Here is a 17,924-nt window from a genome sequence, read left to right on the forward strand (position 1 = left end):
GCAGTGTTAAACAGTTTATTCGGTTTTTAGTTGAAGTCAGCACTAAGAAAGCCTCATCTGTACACATCTGCAGACATTTCCCCCCACACAAGCCCATTCACAAATGTAAATTTTACTTTTTAAGTACTGTTTATCATAATGCACACACCCTTACACACAGGCTGAGCATATTTTAACAGCCTTGTCAGACTGCTCTCAGGAGACTCCTTACCCCTGCAGAAAACGTTAGGTTTACCCAACTCAAACTGTCCCCAGAGCCTCAGCCAAAACAGCTGTTAGTGTGCACTACCTACAGGAAAACAGTATCTCGTTCTCCTTTTTTATTTCCCTCCTCCTTCTTGCTTTATTGAAGAAGCTTTATCTGTGCGATAAAATAACCATAAAATGATCTTTCCCACTTCAGTAAAACACACTATCATCATATCTTAGTTTAGATTGAACTGTCTCTACCCCTTTTTCCTCCTCCAACTTTTATTGCTCCTATACCGTCAAAGGACAGCACGTGACCTACAGTTTCAAGTGGAGTAATGGTTAGATTCCCACTGTGTCAGTTACCGCCTCCATGTATTTGAAAAGTGCATCTTTTGGATTGTTGATTTTAATAATGTATTGTAGTGCAATATAATGTCTTTAGTGGCAAAAAGATATGAATCGTGTGAAATGGGAGCCACGTGTCCAGCCGAATTGCATTAGCACCTTTCTTGCTCCTTCTAATAAAAATAGCATTGAAAAAAATTGATGTTTCTACACTGATAACAAATTTCCCGTTTTGACAATTTATGTTCCAAAAAGGAAGAAATTTCCTTATTTGCAAGACAATTAATATTTTTATTAGTGCTGTCAGCGTTAATCTCGTTAAAACGACGTTAACGCCATAACTGCATTAACGAGATTAACGCTAACAGCACTAATTTTTTTGATATTTCATATTTGTCCATGTTGCCAGCTATAAGCCAGCAGAAGATTTACATTTTAACATGCTCAACTGGCTCACTGTAAAAATAAATAAATAAATAAATAAGACTGTAACCTGAAAACTCAAAGCCCATGAAAAACAGGAAGAGTTAGGATTTTACAGATACATTAAAGATACTTTTTAGAATTACTGGTGCTATTTTCTTTCTATATTTTGAAGTTAAATAAGTAGTCCTACAAAATAGCAGCTCAACTCAAGCAACTCAATCTCAACTTCTTGCCAAGCAAGTATGAGGGCATTCGATAAGTGCTATGGTAATCTCCCCCCATAGCTGAAAATACCACAAAGAACCATGAGCAAAACAAAATTTGTTTGTTCTGGTTGTCAGGACAGCGCAAACACAAGTTCAAACTTGGGTTGATAGCCCTTTGCAGAGGCATACAAAAACACAGTTATATAACCACAAACAACTAGTTGTTATGAGTTTTTCAAGTCCACTACAGGTCCTTCTGATGGATGTTTGTATACTTGGTGCATTATATTGTAGTACTGGTAAGGCCACTTACTCTAATGACTAAATTTGCATCATTCCAACCCAAGTGGACCAGTGTATACTTACAGACACTAAAATACTGGTGTTTGGCTGAATATGCAGCACTAAGCAACTGTTGCTGTGCTAGCTATTGATTACAAAGTATCCAGTATCTTGACTAACTCGACTCTACTGTAATCTTGCCTATTGAAGTTATTAGTAAGACTATGATAATGTTTTTACCTGTCTTTTTTCCTTCGTATAGGAATTGAGAATAGTTTTGTGTCATGGTTTGGTGCTTTTTGTTGTTTATTTTTCAAGTTATTTCTGATTTTATGTCATAGTCTTTGGTTCCTGTCTATTCCTGTCAGCTTTACTTCCTCCTATTGTTAGATTTCCCTCCTTTGTAATTGTCTGCCCCACCCTCATTAGTATCACCAATCAGTCAATCAGTGTCCTCGGCACTCCAGCTGTCCATTTCCTGCTTGTCAGACTGATTTCCATCATGTCCTGAGAATTTTCTGATGAAAAAGCAAGCTCTGTTAGAATGAATTAATACTGTCGACATACCAAGAGCAGCACTTTTTATAGAGACAGTTACCAATACTTTCAGACAGATTAGTCTGAAACTTATACCAGTTCAATGTCTGTCCTCTGTACTCATCTCTTAAAGTCAGCTAAGGCTGTCTTTGGCATACTTTCTCAAGCCTTTAAGTCTAACGTATCTGTTATGCGTTTTGGTAAAAAACGAAAAGAAAAATCTGAATCCATAGAGCTTTGCAAAAGAGATCCACTGTCTACCATCAAGCTAAAGTGACTATTAGCAGAGACTCTTTCAGTCATTTCAGAATCAGAATCAGAATACTTTATTGATCCCTGGGGGAAATTATTTCCACTATAAAGGCGGGGTGAATAACATACGTCAAGCTAGTCTGGTAGACCTATGACAGTATTTAATAAGAGAGGCTCCTGATGTCATAAAGGTTTGTCAGAATATAGAGACAAAGTATTTACATCCTTGAGAAGCCCTAAAATTTGAGTCTAGCTAAGTCAATATTGATGGGAGACAGCTGATGTCAAAATACATGAAATCCTGCTTCTTATAAAACTTTTCTCATAGTTAGGAAGTGATGCTTTCTACAGTCCTTCGTTTGTAATATACAGTATCTTGTCAACTACTTGAAAATGACTTTGTATTGTATACATTTGAATGCACCTTGTGTATCATCAGGCCTTCTACAGTAGAACTTCTGTGAAAGATCAAATATCATGTGGCTGGTTAAAAAGAAAGAAAGAAAGTAGCTCATGAACTCTGCTGCATACCAAGTACTGTGGCAGGTGGACAAAATATTTTCTTCCACTGACGCAGAGACTAGAAAGCCTTGGGGTTGTGCCAGTGTTTCTTTTACATTTCTGTTTACTGCAGTACTTCTCTTTACCTGAACACCTGCACAGTTGTGACTGTTGTAACTCTTCTCATAACTCTCCTCTTCAGTGTTGTAGAGCTACAGCATTTGTGGCAGTTTTCACTTCTAATGCCAGGTTGGACACCCTTTGACTTTCAGAACTGCCTTAATTCTTTGTGACATAGATTTACGAAGGAAGTGGAAATATTCCTCAGAGATGCCTATTGACATGATAGCATCACGCAGTTGTTGCAGATGATTTATTGAATTGAGGTCTAGATGCCATTTGAGAACAGTGAACTCGTTGTCATGTTCAAAAAAGCAGTTTGAGATGATTTGAGCTTTCTGACATGTCACATGCCCTGCTGAAAGCAAACATCAGAGGATGGGTACACTCAGGGTACAGGATGGTCATAAAGGAGCGGACATGGTCAGCGATACTACTCTGGTAGCCTGTGGCAATTAGTGATGTGCGATACCACTGATTTCCTTTCCGATCCGATACCAAGTAAAATTCAGGGTGGTATCGACGATACTGATCCGATACTTTGTACAAAAACGTATTTCAGTTACTGTATCTCAAATTATAGCGTCATAATGATTACAGGACATCGGATTACTTGTTCTTATCGTTTAATAATGCACAGTTAACATATAGAAATAAGAAAACTGAAGTTGTGCGCTATTTGAACATGTTGCCTGCCTGCAGCACTAAAGGACTCTATGAGAGGCGTCTGTCTCGCCCTAGCAGCACCTGTCCCTGTCCACTCCTCCTCTTCAGTTCGCCTCAACATAAGCTCGTCATATTCTGTGATATGATTTACTCTGAAGTGCTTGATGAGGTTAGTAGTGTTGCCACAACACCTCACTTTCTTGCCACAAGTATTGCAAACTACGTCTCAACCGTTTGTGGAAGTAAAATACGTCTGCACATGACTCCATTTACGCTCAGCCATTGTTGTGAGTGTGCACACCAAGGGGCTGGACACATTTATACAGACGTACTTTGCACATGACTATGGCAGGCGGAAGACTAAGTAGTTCCTTCCAATGTAGACAATCCAAATGATATAGTTTCTTTCCACTCTGTTCCTGTTAATGATAACCTACAAATTTACACTAAATTACTAAAATATCGATATTTTGATATGAGTATCGATTCTAGAACATAAATGACTGGTATCGGAGGAATCGATATTTCTGTATCGATCCGCGCATCACTCAGTTGTTACTAAGGGGCCCCAAGTGTACCAAGAAAATATCCCCCACACTGTTATACCACCAGCGACCTGAACCATTGATATAAGGCATAACTGATCCATGGTTTGATGGAAATGCTGACCCTGTCTTCGAATGTCATAGAAGTCAAGACTCATCAAATCAGGAAAGGTTTTTCCAATCTTCTATTGTTTAACTTTGGTAAACCTCAGTTTCCTTTTTCCTGTGCTGATACAGCAAACTGTGGCAAATCAGTTTCCACGTGTTGTGTTCAGAGATGCTCTTCTGCTTTCAGTAGTTTCTCATAAAATCAGGCTAGCCCATTTTTTAGCAACCATGTTGTGTTCAAAGTTACTTAAATAACTTTTCTTCTACATTCTGATGCTCAGTTTGAACTACAGCAAGTCATCTTGACCATGTGTGTGTGCCTAAATGCACTGCATTGCTGTCGTGTGTCTGGCTTATCAGTTATGGATTTGCTTGTACAGGTATGCTATAATAAAATGATCATGTGCAAAACTTGTATATTAGCGAGCATGGTCGTATGTTAACAACTCACTATATATCATCAGTACACTTTTTTGTAGTACACCACTTACACTATAAGTGGTGTACTTTATAAGTTAGGAAGCTAAATTCTTCTAGTGCAAATGATAATTAAATACACTTGTACCAAGTCACCAAAACATCAGATCAGAATCTGATCAGATTCTGCTATTGCTAGTTAGCTAGCTAACAGTAGCAACACAATTAGCATGGTCAAAGGAGCTTGCAAAGAAAAGCGTCTGGACTTCTTTAAGTTGCTTGAAGCAACTTAAAGAAGTCCAGACGCTTTTCTTTGCAAGCTCCTTTGACTACGATGACCTGGATGACTGAGAACCTTCACAGACACAATTAGCATGGATGACATAGCTATATTATCTCCTTTCTTTACTCTAACAAAAATTTAGGATAGGAATTCCACAGAGGTCCACTTGACTGTTATAAGTTATATGTTGGAGCTGCATGTAGCTATACTTAACAGTGTGAATTTACTCTTTTAGGCACTGTGAATGGGAAGTGTAAGTACAGAAATACACCATCTGAGAGTTATTTTTGCTTAATTACAGAATTAGCTTTGTCTTTATTATAAAATAGCTACTGTTTAATTTGTGTATAAAACAGATTACATCATAATTTTTTTAACTAATGATCTTTTTAAAAAAAACAATCTTGGGAATAGCAAGCTACCTTTGTTCCCTCATTTGCAAATCTTGAAGCTGGCAAGCACATAACTCTTGCAAAGCTGGTTTTTACTTGTTTATCTTCACATTAATTCCCCTTATTCAGCAACCAAAATAGGGTTAAGGTTAGGAGCTGAGCTGAGTATAACTGCCATGTGAATGAGTAATTTAGAGACTCTTTCAAGTCCCCTCTGCTAAAATCAGAGGCTGAATCGGAGCATTCCTCACATAGCTCCATAACCATAATGTGGAGATTAATGTGCTTGTCTAAAGGTTATGAGGGGACAGTTGCTCCGAGTATCAGAGTTACAAATCTGACCAAAAAGTTGCACTCTTCTTTTCTCACAGAATGCTAAAACAGACTTAGGAACATTTTGGCAGAGCCAAAAATAGATGCTGCACTGCTGGCCTGTTATTCTTCAGGCCAGCTCCCAGACTTTTGCTCGATCTACTCTTTGCCTCATTTGGCCGACAGGAGTCCATTGTTTGGGGGCTTTTACCTGGAGACCCCACGAGTCGATAGAGGCATTACAACGTGGTGTAAAACTAGTGGCTGTCAGGATAAAATCAACTTGGATTTCAAGGTTTTTCAAGAGGTTGGCACTTAGACACTGGGTCTCTGCCAGGGTCTGGCAGTCTCGACAGGTAGTAATTTAACTGGTAAATGTGTCATTATAGCCATTGTAGAAGGTTGGGGCAGACAGGGAAAGAAAAAAGAGGGGGAGGAGAGAAGGAAAAAGACAAACAGAAGGGAGGTGGAAAGATGGAGATAAACGATGGACTAAATGGTCTGATGCAGCAAAGGTTGAAGACGTCTTACGGCGGACCGGCTCAGGCCGTCTGAACTTATACAAAAGGTCTAAAAATGTCGCAAACTTGTGACTTCAGGTTGCTCAATTTTATGGAATGCCGTCTTTGTCTTCTGCCTCTGTTAGCTTTTGCAAAGTGTGGGTGGTCCTCTCAGTGATTTTCAGTACACAACAGTTACTCTCTGACGTCTTGCTGTGGGCCCTTTTTGTCAGTGTACAACGCAGCCCCCCATGTTGCTGCTGCTTCATTCAGAAAGCAGCCCCATCCGCACATCATAAATCAGTTTAAAACACTATTATCTCAAGTTTGTTATTCAATTAAATCTTGGGTACGTAATCCGCTTATCTTTTGGAAAACTAAGTCTTAATTTTAATTTACCTACAGATCATTGCGTAAGAGTAAATAACATGTCTTTAAAAAGGATACATAGCTCATTTTTTTGTCTAATCCAAACACCAAGAATGAATAAGTAATTTGTTATTTGCATCTATAACTCCAAATTCATTCGCAGCCGTGCTTGTGTTACTAATAAGTTTGTCTCCCTTGGCGTCGCTACTTCTAGGAAGTATGTGATTACACTGGTGATGTTTGGAGGCCTTGTCGCTTTTAGTTATTGCTCTCATTTCGTCTTAATTACAGTTGTACGAATAGCCCCACGTCCAAATGCAGCTTGCCTCCCCACGGTTTCACAAATGACACTAAGCGTGCATCTAAACATAGACGGTGAATTCTTGCGGTGTTTAGAACATCTCCTTCTCGTCACAAAAGCAAAAGCTCTCACAGTGCAGAGGCAGGGCCGTGTTTACTATACGGGCTCAGAAAGGGGGGAGGACACTGGGTGAGAAGATGCAGTGGGGAGGTTGAGTATTAGCGGGACCTCTTGTCCTCGTGGTTTCTTTGAGAATGTCGCTCCTGTGCATTTCCCATGCATGTGCTCGTTGCTGTAGTGTTATCACGCTTGTGTGCGCGTGTACCTGATGTGCAGTAAGCTGTGGGGACAGAAGAAAAAGCAGACAGAAGGCACAGGAAATCGAAAACAGTTCAGCCAAGCTCTGACATGGCGGTAAACAACACAGGAAAAGTTAGCTGTAGAGATAGGGAGAGATAGAGAGAGGGCTCAGGAAGGGGTGGGGGTCACTGAGGGATGGAGGGAGGGACGACTAGCAGGGAGGGGAAAGAAGAAGAAACATTCGCCTTTTCTGTCAGCTGAAGCCGGACTGTGGGAGACTATCACTGAAAGTTTGTGCCTCTGTGTCTTTGCTTGGAGAAGGCATCGTGAGGAGCTGGTATGGTGTGAAGGGAAAATACATTGTTTGAAGTCTAAACTAAGGTATGACATGCATGATTCTTTCTTTTTGGCTTTCCAAAAGCATTTTAAAGCGGTGTCTCTTTCCCCACATTCTTGGTCTTTAGATATCACTTTATTCTCACCTTTTTCAATCAAATGCTCGGTTAGCATTTGTTTGCTATGCCTCCCGGTGTATAGTGGATGTTTTTGTTGATTTAGTACAGAGATGTGTGATGGGAAGCTCAGCAGCTCCTGGGTGGTCTCAGGCCTCACAAGCACAGCCTGTCACGTACCCTTCCAGAGTATTTTTAGTGAGGGTTTCTCGTAAGGGATGGAGTTAACATCCTGCCTTGGCTTCTCCTTTCCTCCTTTATACAGCTTTCTCTATCATTTTCTCTCTGGTTCTGCAGTTTGTTAACTTTGATTCCATCAAATTTGTGTCACTAAACAGAAGGACAAGGCCTCACACTTGTTGTTGTCATTGCTTGCAGAAAGAGATTGTGTTTAAAGTTCTAATTCTTATAAATTTTCGCCTTGGTTGATTTGGCACCACCTGCGGCTGATATAGTAACAGCAGCAGTAACAAAAGTTAGAAGTAATCACAGAGTCACACGCATTGCCTTATCTATCAATTCCATGGTGGGAATGACACATATGACAAATATAACAATAAATTTACAGGCGTAATTAGAGTATGTAAAAATATTCATATAGAGGTTGACTATAGCTTTAAAAAAAAAATTCTGGCTGCTGACTGAGTGAATTAATGTCTATTTTTTATGATGTCTCCGTGTAGGGCACAGCCATGGAGGAAATGGACTTTGAGCGGCGCAGGGAGTTGAGGAGACAGAAGCGGGAAGAAATGCGCCTGGAGGCAGAGAGGTGAGACATGTTGGTGTTTGCAGATTTCTTAAAAGGTGTTTAAGAAATCTATCCTCTGCAGTGGCCTAAAGAACACATACAGACCAGCTGCTTAGATTGTTTGAATAGCCTCTACTATTTCAAGGCTCTGGTAGTTTCAGTGCACAACGCACTTACTTTGATGCGCACACCAAGCAGAAAGAGCAAGGATTCAGGAGCTAGGTCTTTTACAAAACATCAATCAGCAAATGTCGACTTCCTTAAACCAGGCTGGAAGGAGAAAAAAAGAGCTGATAAGAAATCTGATAGGAGACGTGATGACCTTTAATGTTCAATCGTGCCCTCCCTCCCTCTTTCCAATTTTCTCTCCCAGATACCACAGCCTTCTGAACCACCTTTGATTCACTGGGAAAAAAAAAACGGATTAAACTAAAGTTCATTTCAGCAAATTGATTGAGTGGTAACCGGCCAAGTGCAGTAATCAAAAAGAGTAAAAAGGGGTTTTTATTGTGAGGATTTGATACATAGTCTGCCAAGGAGGTATTTTCACAAAAGTCTCTTCATCTGTGCTGCAGCCCTCGCAATTAGAGATGAGGTCGATGTGGATGCAGATACTGGCCAAGGTCACTTGCCTCTTAGAAGCATTTTATTACAGCTACTTGCTCCATCACTCATGGAAAACAAGCTGACATAGTCCTGACCACTGCTGAATACATAGATGGTTCTCTCTGATAAGTCATCTATATGACACAAAGAATGTGTAAGGGCATTAACTGTAGTAAAGAACAAGGCCCTTTGCTCAAGGTAAAGTAGCTTTTCTTGTTTTAAGGAAAATGTCCGTGATAGTGGGTATACTTGGTAATAAAAATTCAGGGTCAAGTCATTCATCCAGTTCTAGGAAGTGTGTCATTCATCTAGTAAATGCATGCCTGGATACGTTAAGTGTATTTCCAAGTTATTTTCAGAATGAGAACTTACGGGACTATTTTTGCTCAGTCATTTAACTAAACCTACCTGAATAGAAAGCTTAGAACGAAGAAAGATGGTGAACAAAGCCTGACTACATTTCTGCTTCATAAATGTTGGCAAGTATGAGAATAGATGCAACAAACTGCAGTACAGGAATGTTTAATATTTACTTGTGGTGCTAAAAAAAAGAAATAAATTACCTGTAAATTAAAAATGGCTTTGTATTGTTTTTCTGTCACTTGGGGTAAGCAAAGCAAGCTGTGCGCATTAGCATACAGTATTCTTACTTTAGTTTATCTGATATGGCCTAACAGTTGACAACTGACTTTGTGAAACTGACTCCTGCTAATGCTTAATGGATTAGCATTAGCAGGATTTTCTGGCATTCTGCTAAAATTAATGTGTTTTTATCTCTAGCTAGACATTAAGGAAACATATATTTTTTTAGCTGCTAAAAGCTACATAGCATTTGTAACCTTCGACAACATTATCTGTCTGTCATTTGGTTAGTACAACAGGTTTATGTGAGCTCTTTTGCTGAACACACCAGCTTACTTACAGATAAAATAAGACAAGCTAGCCAAAATGCTACACGCTCTGAACCAGAGAATTTATAAATATGGTGGTATCTATCATGTTATACGTAGTCACGCATGTCATTGTATTTTTATAACATGTTTTTGGAATGTTTTCATGCTAGTTGTTGTTTCTAATGTCTCTGTAAAGCACTTTGAATCACCTTGTTGTTGATTTGTGCTATACAAATAAACTTGCCTTGCCTTGCCTAGTAGCAAGAAGTAGGAATCATCAGACGCCTCAGAAAGCTAAAACCTTTATCTTTTGCCTTTTAAGACGTATATTCCTTATTTCCCCAGCTGTACCCTAAATAGCTGAGTGAAGGTCAATGCCTCTGTTAGCTTTCACAGCCTAAAACCCCCCACTGCTGGAATTATTTATGCATTTTTGGAATGTTTATGTTACATGGAGAAGATGGAATTTGGCAGAAAGTGTAGACTAAAAAAAAAAAAAAGGCGACCGAGAAGAGTTGTGGGCCGACTGGAAGAGCAATGGAGCGAGAGTGAAAAAGGGCCAGAGTCGTAAGCGCCCTCAACATTTACATTTTCAGCTCGGCGGGAGTTTCTCCGTGACTGTTTATTTGGCCCGAGCAGCAATAATTTCAGCTGGCAGGCGACGCGCCGCTCCTGTTATTGATAAAAGATTACATCTCTAAATTGTTTCCATTTCTGCCAATATATTGAAACAATCAATATTTACATGCCCCCTCTTGGTCGGACTAGTCAAAACCACATGTTGTCTCGTTGGCTTGCTTCCATTCAACCATCATTGAGTGTGCTGTGAGAAAAAGGAGACTTTGGGGCAATATAATAACGGCTGAAGCAATGCCAAATTCCTGGCTATTATAAGTGTTTACTGGCCAGGTCTCCATGAGCTGTTTCCTACATGCTGGGATGCTGCGATTGTGGGCTTCCTCACGCCAGCTCTGTGCATGTCACTGTACTTGAGAGCGCATGTGCACGAATGTTAGGACGCTTCCACGCAGCGAGTGTTGGTGTGTTTCGTATCAGCATCGGGCGATGAAGGCTTGACAAGCTCCATTCACTTTTTAAAAATACAACCAAGTATACAAGTGTGCGTGTTTGTCGGGATGACAGCCAAGCCTTCCCTTGTTCTGCCTTGCATCAACGTCAGTTATAGCTCTAAGAAAAGGGTCATTGACGCTGTGGCTCACATCGTGCTTTTGATTTCAGTTTTATTAAGCAAAGCCACACACATACACCCCGTTTTTCTGCTCAAAGGTTTCTCACACTCTCTCGCGCTCTATAATTCCCTGCAATCCACGCCGTTCGTCGGCGCTATAGCAATCAGACAAGGAATGTCTCTGCCTTTTTTCCCCCGCTTCTTAGCCAATGAACGCACATAGATGTGGAATTTTCCCAGTCAATTCACTGACCAGAGGGTATCTGCCTTGGTTAAAAATGTTTTTTTCTCATGGAGCCTACAGAAATGTTGCTGCCACTCCCTTCCCAAATGAAACTCGTGTACTTGAGCAGTTAATCCTCCTGGATTTGGCTATTAGAAAGCATTTGATCATACGCAGCAGTTTAATCTAACATAGGTGACTGTCTGTGTGAAGGCTACTCTGAGTGATCACTGTTTCAAAGAAATACTATGACTTGTGTGCTGAGAGCAAGGTAGTCTCACTATTCCTTCAATTTTAAACTATGAGGTAATGTTTATTCTCTGAGGCCTTTACTTAGCATTTCTTCTTTTATTTCCTTTTTTGGGAAGTGTTTATTTTTGATTTTTGCCATTCCCCACCTCCCGATCACCCTCCTCTGTCTCCTCCCTTCATTCTTTATGCATCCCATCCTCCTCCCCCTCCTCCTCCTCTGGGTCTCACTGTCTTTCTTCTTCCACCCCTCCAAAAACCCACTTTCATTTTCTGATTATTCTCCTGATTGTTTCCCTCTCCTCCTCTCTTAAACTGTCACCTCTGCCTTTCCTCTCATCTTCTCCCCGCTTCTTCTTCCTTTTGATCCCGCTCCTCCACTTAAATTGTCAACCCCTCATTCTCCACTTCCTTCTCGCTCGCTCACGGTCCGTTTCTCCGTCGCTTCTTTCACGTCTTTTCACCGTCCTCCCTTTCCTCCTCATTCTTACATCTGTGCTGGCCCTCTGCCTCAGAGACTAGGAAGGGTTGAGGAAATAACACCCATCCTCCGTGAATGAGCCATGCCAAACGGTCCCCCGCCCTGGTTGAACGGACCATTCGCAACGTGACCCGGTCCTGCATCGTAAATCTTTGCCAGCTTCTAAGCTGCTTTGCCACATCAGCATTGAAGGGAGTTAAGGCTACCCTTCCTCTCTTAGTTATTTTCAGATGCATGCCATATTACCTCATTCATCTTCGAGTAGAAGAATAAATGCAGTCTAGAAGGACTGTACCACAGCTAGCAATATGAATTCTTGGAGCTGGCCCAGCAGAGCGCAGGGTGGGGGGAGGGACAGACGGGGGATGTTGTGGTTCTGTGGGCCGGCAGTAGGAAGGGAAACAGTCCAGAGAGACCAGCGTGGGAATGGGTCAGCATTTCTGACAGCTCAAGCCAAGCCCCCACCCTCTCTCCCTCGCCCTAACCATCCCTTCCTTAACTCCCCTCTCCCCCATCTGCTCACAGCAGCCTTTTTCCCTCCCTCCGCTGTTTTCGAGCTTCCTCTTCACTTTTCTCCCTTCCTTCCCTCTGTCCCTCCTCTTGCCAAGGAGGGGTGAAGAAGTCTTTTCTCATGAGCTTTTCCCAAATTGTTTTCACTGACATTTCTGAGATATTTTGCTGTAAAGAAAATATTTGGACATACTTCTCCCTAATAGGTTCACTGATGGCGATGTTTAGTGTGCTTTCCATGCAGGCGGTTTAAATCAGCGAAAACACACTACTCAGGGTGTGAAACACACGTTATTCATATGCTTCACTGTAGCTGCCACGGTGAAGTCCACGGCATTCGTAGTAAAGCACCAATAATGGGCAGGTTTCCTTTATTTACATGCTGTACTCGGCCACTCAAGAAATAGGCGTCTGGTGGAGACGCCTATGTGTCCTGGTAACCTGCAATTTATTGCTGTGGCTTCACATCATTTCGTACAGGAAAAGTTGTCGACTATGATAAAATCTGCAGATTACTCCTTTTTCCATTATTGTGGACACCCCTTCCTTTCCCGTTTTTCATTTCCCACCTCTCCACTTTATCCTCACTCTATCCCATTTCACTTGCCTGTTCTCTTCTTCTCCTATTTTTTCTTTCTTCCATTATCCACCATTCCACCTCTCACCGTATTTCTGTCAGTATGCTGATAGACTTTGGGGGCCTCGCTATGGAAAGGGATATTAAATCAGGGCTTTGGTTGTGTATGTGTCTCCAGCCAAGGCTGTGATTGACAGGAATGCTAATTCAGCTTTCAGGAGTTTTTTCTGTCTTTCTTTCTTCCTTTTTTTTTCCTACTGAGGAATCTTTAACCCTGAGATTGTCGTCGTCACCGCCACCAAGGACTCCTTTGTTCCATTTTTAGCTGTTTTCGTTTTCTCATGACATTCGGTGCTGTTTCTGGGACGGTTCAGTCCTTCGGGAATTACAGCAGTTGTTGTTTCACTACTTTTTTTTTTAGGTCTCACAAAAACATCACTCTGCTCTGATATTTTAAATAAGGGTTAATGTACTTTTTTTTGCAGTGGAGCTCAATTGACCTTAATAATGAATGGAAAAGAAAAAAAAACTCTTTCTTGTATTTTTTTTGTTTGCTAAAATGTAAATATTGTGCTAGCGCTCTCAGTGTACAATGTATATCACTGGCCCGCAGGGCTGGAATTCAGGATAGACCCTCCTCTGGATAAAGCTGATTTTCTACACTCGGAGATGCTGAATAGTTTAAACTAAGCAGACACACATGCACATGTGTAAAGCATTGCCTGACGTCACTGATGTCACCGTCCCACAGGTCTAACTTGGGCGTTAGCAGATTCATCTGTTCTGTTATGACTAACCCTAACATGCCTCATATGAGAGGGAGAGGGGGTTGGGGGAACAGCATAGTGGGTGGGGGAGGGGGGGGGTGTTGTTCACAAGCTGTAAAACCTCACATAAACCCTGGCGGCTTTAGCTCGCCTCACCACACGTGTTGCAATTAACATGCAACGGCATGCTTCGCTGGCCGGCCTCAAAGGCTGCGCTGCGATGTTAGGTAGCTGGGCATGTGGTGAGCAGTGGAAGTGTAAAGGTCAGTCGGGGCAACACAGATCAAGCATGGAGCTGAGTTCATAGATGTCAGGTGGCCAGAAACACTGCACTGCACAATTTGATACCTTAAAAAAAAGGAATAGTTTCAGTGTTGGGTAGTATTGCATTGTTTGATATATGATATATAATTTTACTTTTGGGTGTAGTCTCTTTTCCTTAAAACTGTCTATTGTACTTCACTTGAGTTTCCTGCATTCCCCAGACTGACTTTGGACAGACCCGAGAGAAAGGCCTGAACTTGTTGCTTTCAATCAAATTTAAGAACATAAATATACAGTAGCTTGCAAGCCAGTTAGATTTTTGGACAGTGGAGTCTTGTTTATGATAGCATGCAGCCGCACCCTGTACTTAAACCTTTGCGTTAAATAAATAATTTTATAACTCGCAGCATGTCTCTGAATGATTGTGTGAGGTATAATGCAAAAAACAGATGTTTGCCCATGTTTTAGACATGACCTGCAATGACCATGCATCATCTGCTGTGTGCTTAAGTGCAGCAGGAGTTACGACCCATGTAGCAGTGCTGAATGAATTTAATGCAAGAAATAATTTGTACAGATATTTGAGCTTGCTTTTGAGGAGTAAACTTTTATTCTGCTGTCTAAAGTTCTCCACAGTTAAAACAATGGCACAGATTAACCAATTGCAATGCAGCAGCTTCATTTGTGATCTCGCCCCAACCGGTCACAGCAGATGGCTGCCCCTCCCTGACCCTGGTTCTGCCTGAGGTTTCTTCTGTTTAAAAAGAGTATTTCCTTCCCACTGTCGCCAAAGTGATGCTCATAAGGGGTCATTTGATTGTTGAGGTTTTCTCTGTATTATTTTAGGGTCTTTATATTATAATATAAAGTGACTAGAAATGACTGTTGTTGTGATTTGGTGCTATATAAGTAAAAGTTAACGGAAACTTAATTATCTGAAAGCCAACAGGTAGTGATAGCTCTGGTTGCAAAAGGACTTCCAGGCCTATAGAAGTCTATGGCAGAACGGCTTTGTTTCACACTCCACACACACACTCCTGTCGAGTGTATTATTTCGAGTCATGTTAAAGAAAGAGAAATCTATTTTGAAAATTTAGTTCATACCAAGTGACATCACGATAGCTACATCATCTTTATCACCTGCTAGCATCCTGTATTTTACAAGCCATTGAGCACATCTTGTTTAATCCTTTATGACTCTTAGAATGATGATAAGACGAGTGTTTACCGAGGTCAGAGAGTGAGGCAATCAAGGGTCATTTGCCCAGACTTCTATGAAATCATTAGTCTTTTTGAGAGCAGATCAGTCGTCCCCTGCTGCCTATTAAGAAGAATGCAGGTAGCGTTTTGTCTTTAGTTGTAAGCTGTGTTTGTCTTTTATACTATATACAGTGGCCAGTTAATTTGATTGCGTCATATGTTGCATATATATAACTGTAAGAGTAGTATCAGTGTTGTCATCTAGCCCCGGGCGTTTCAGCAAAAGCTGAGCTTGTCTATCATTTAATTGATGCGTGCTTCAGCTATGCACGCACCAAATACAGCTAAGAGAAGTTTTTATTGTAGTATATCAACTGATTCGCACTACAACCTGGTTTTCCTTCTTATCTGTAGTTATTTTTATTTTATTTAATAACTGTACAGTACTCTGTATATAGTAACCATTGTCCATATGTAAATATGTAAGAAAAATGTGTATGTTTCTGTCCTGTGTACTGTTTGTTTGTCTATGTGTCTTTCTGGCTGCTGTTACAACCAAATTTCCCCTTGTGGGACAATTAAAGGATTATTCTATTCTATTCAACTCTGGAAAAATACGATTGCTAAATTTAATGCTGTATTAAATTCTTTGGAAGAATTATGAACCTTTAAGATTACACTGGTTATAGGCCAGTGTACACACACACACACACACACACACACACACACACACACACACACACACACACACAGCTCTCCTGCTTCCTCCGTTCCTGCACTGACCGGACTAGTACAAGCTGCTGGCCAGAAACACTGTTTCACTGCTCTCTTATCCTTAGCCAAGCCATGTCTCCAGACAGAGTTTTTATCAGCTCGTGAAAACTGCAGCCACGATAAGAAGTATTGGTGGTTACACAGCTGACAGCTCCACTTGATAGAAGAGAAGGGGTGGGTGGGGGGGACTTGGGGTAAATCCACCAGATTTGGTCACTGCGAAGATTACAGTCCAATTTAAAGAACCGCTCACTTTGAAGTTTCTAACTGCTAAGCTAAATTGAGGATAGGGAGAAAGGAGATGAGGGGTTGAAAGTTGAAAATAGATAATGCATGCCTTTGTCTTCTCACTCTCTCTTTCTTCTTTCGTCTTCCCGCAGGATGGCAAAGAATGATGATGATGAAGAGGAGGCGGCCCGTGAGAGGAGGCGCAGGGCACGCCAGGAGAGGATGAAGAGCAAGGAGAGCGAGGAGCCCAGCAGCCAGTCAGACAGCCTGGTTATGACCAACAGCCACAGGTATAGCAAAACAAGCTCTCGTACGTAGTCCAGCAGACGACTGATTGGCTCCCTCTTTTTTTTTTTGGATCGGCTGCAAAAGCGAGAGAGCACCAGTAAAGTCCAACTAATAAACTCTCAACGTAATGTCATTTTCTGGGTTTAGGGTGTCGGAGTGGAGCTGCATGGTTAGATAGTCTACCGCCAGACGTTTTTGAGAAAGCTTTAGTAATTTAAGTGAACTAGCCCATGAAAACTCCCAAAAGGAGAGGTGCCAGAGTGTATATGAGGAGTAAAAAAATCACTTCTCTAAAACCTAAAGTCTCCAAACACAATAAGACTGCGGATAATTTATAAGTGCAGGTTTGAGATAAATTGTGTTGGCTACAGTGGAAGTGGTGGGTCGCTCTGACATCTAGTCACACAGACACTGCTTTGTGGTGATGAATGTTTCCTCTCTGTAAGCGCTTAGATACATCCTGGGGTGGTCAAACAACAAGGGGATTGTGCAGAAGGATGCTGAGATAGGACCTAGTTCTTGCTAGCCATTGTTGATTGTGCAGATGCAAGGATAATGTTTGGCAGACTTTTAGGTCACAGTATTGTGAGTCATGCTGTAGTCATGCCTCAAGGTGGAAGGATAGTCACTGAATATTTTAGTTAGAAAATATAAATACACTTACTCCACACTTTATTAGGTACATCTTGGTAGTACCAGGTTGGGCTCTCTTGTGCCTTCAAAACTGCATTAATTCCTCATAACAGAGATTTAACAAGTTGCTGGAAACATTCCTCAGAGATTTTGGTCCACTGCAGATTTCTTGGCTGCTTATCTCCCATTCTACCACATCTCTAACAGGAGATCTGGTGACTGTGGATTGAGGCCTGGTGATTCTGGAGGCCATTTGAGTACAATAACCTCATTGTCAGTTTGAGATGATTTGTGCTGTGTTATATGGTGCATTATCATGCTGCATGTAGAAATCAGAATGTGGGTACACTGATCTTAAAGGGATGGACATGGTCAGCAACAATACTTGGGTAGGCTGGAAGTGTGCCAGGAAAATATCCCCAACACCATTACACCACCACCATCAGCCTGACCTGTTGATTCAAGGCCGGATGGCTCCATGCTGTCGTGTTGTTTATGCCAAATTCTGACCTCCCGTCTGAGTATTGCAGCAGAAATAAAGGCTCGTCAGATCAGGAAAGATTTTTCCAGAAAAAAACAGATCTTCCAATTTTGGTGAGCCTATATGAATTGTAGCCTCAGCTCCCTGCCCTCACCTCACAGGAGTAACACCTGGTGTGGTCCATCAGCTATAGGCCATCTGCTTTTGATTTGATTTGAGGTTTGATATGTTGGGCATTCAGAGTTGTTCTTCTGTGTCCCTTGGTTTTAAAGCGTTGCCTTCATATCAGCTCGAAGAAGTCGGGCCA

General features: G+C 41.3%; 1 protein-coding gene across 5 annotated transcripts in view; it reads left to right on the top strand.

Moving 5' to 3' along the window:
- Positions 1 to 17,924, top strand: part of cald1a (caldesmon 1a) — a 64,972-nt gene that overhangs the window by 24,165 nt on the left and 22,883 nt on the right. For 4 of the 5 annotated variants that reach the window (XR_001167768.4, XM_012921750.4, XM_012921752.4 and 1 more), the window contains exons 2-3: positions 8,190 to 8,275; positions 16,368 to 16,505. Coding sequence is in view for 4 of the 5 variants with exons in the window: in XM_012921750.4 (XP_012777204.1) it covers positions 8,199 to 8,275; positions 16,368 to 16,505 (215 nt within the window). In the remaining variant the exon portion in view is untranslated. Of the gene's footprint in view, positions 1 to 7,294; positions 7,436 to 8,189; positions 8,276 to 16,367; positions 16,506 to 17,924 lie in introns of those variants that run through there. The other variant, XM_012921751.3, reaches the window with a different exon arrangement.

Source organism: Maylandia zebra, linkage group LG17 (genome assembly GCF_041146795.1).
Source record: "Maylandia zebra isolate NMK-2024a linkage group LG17, Mzebra_GT3a, whole genome shotgun sequence".
Classification (NCBI taxonomy): Eukaryota; Metazoa; Chordata; class Actinopteri; order Cichliformes; family Cichlidae; genus Maylandia; species Maylandia zebra.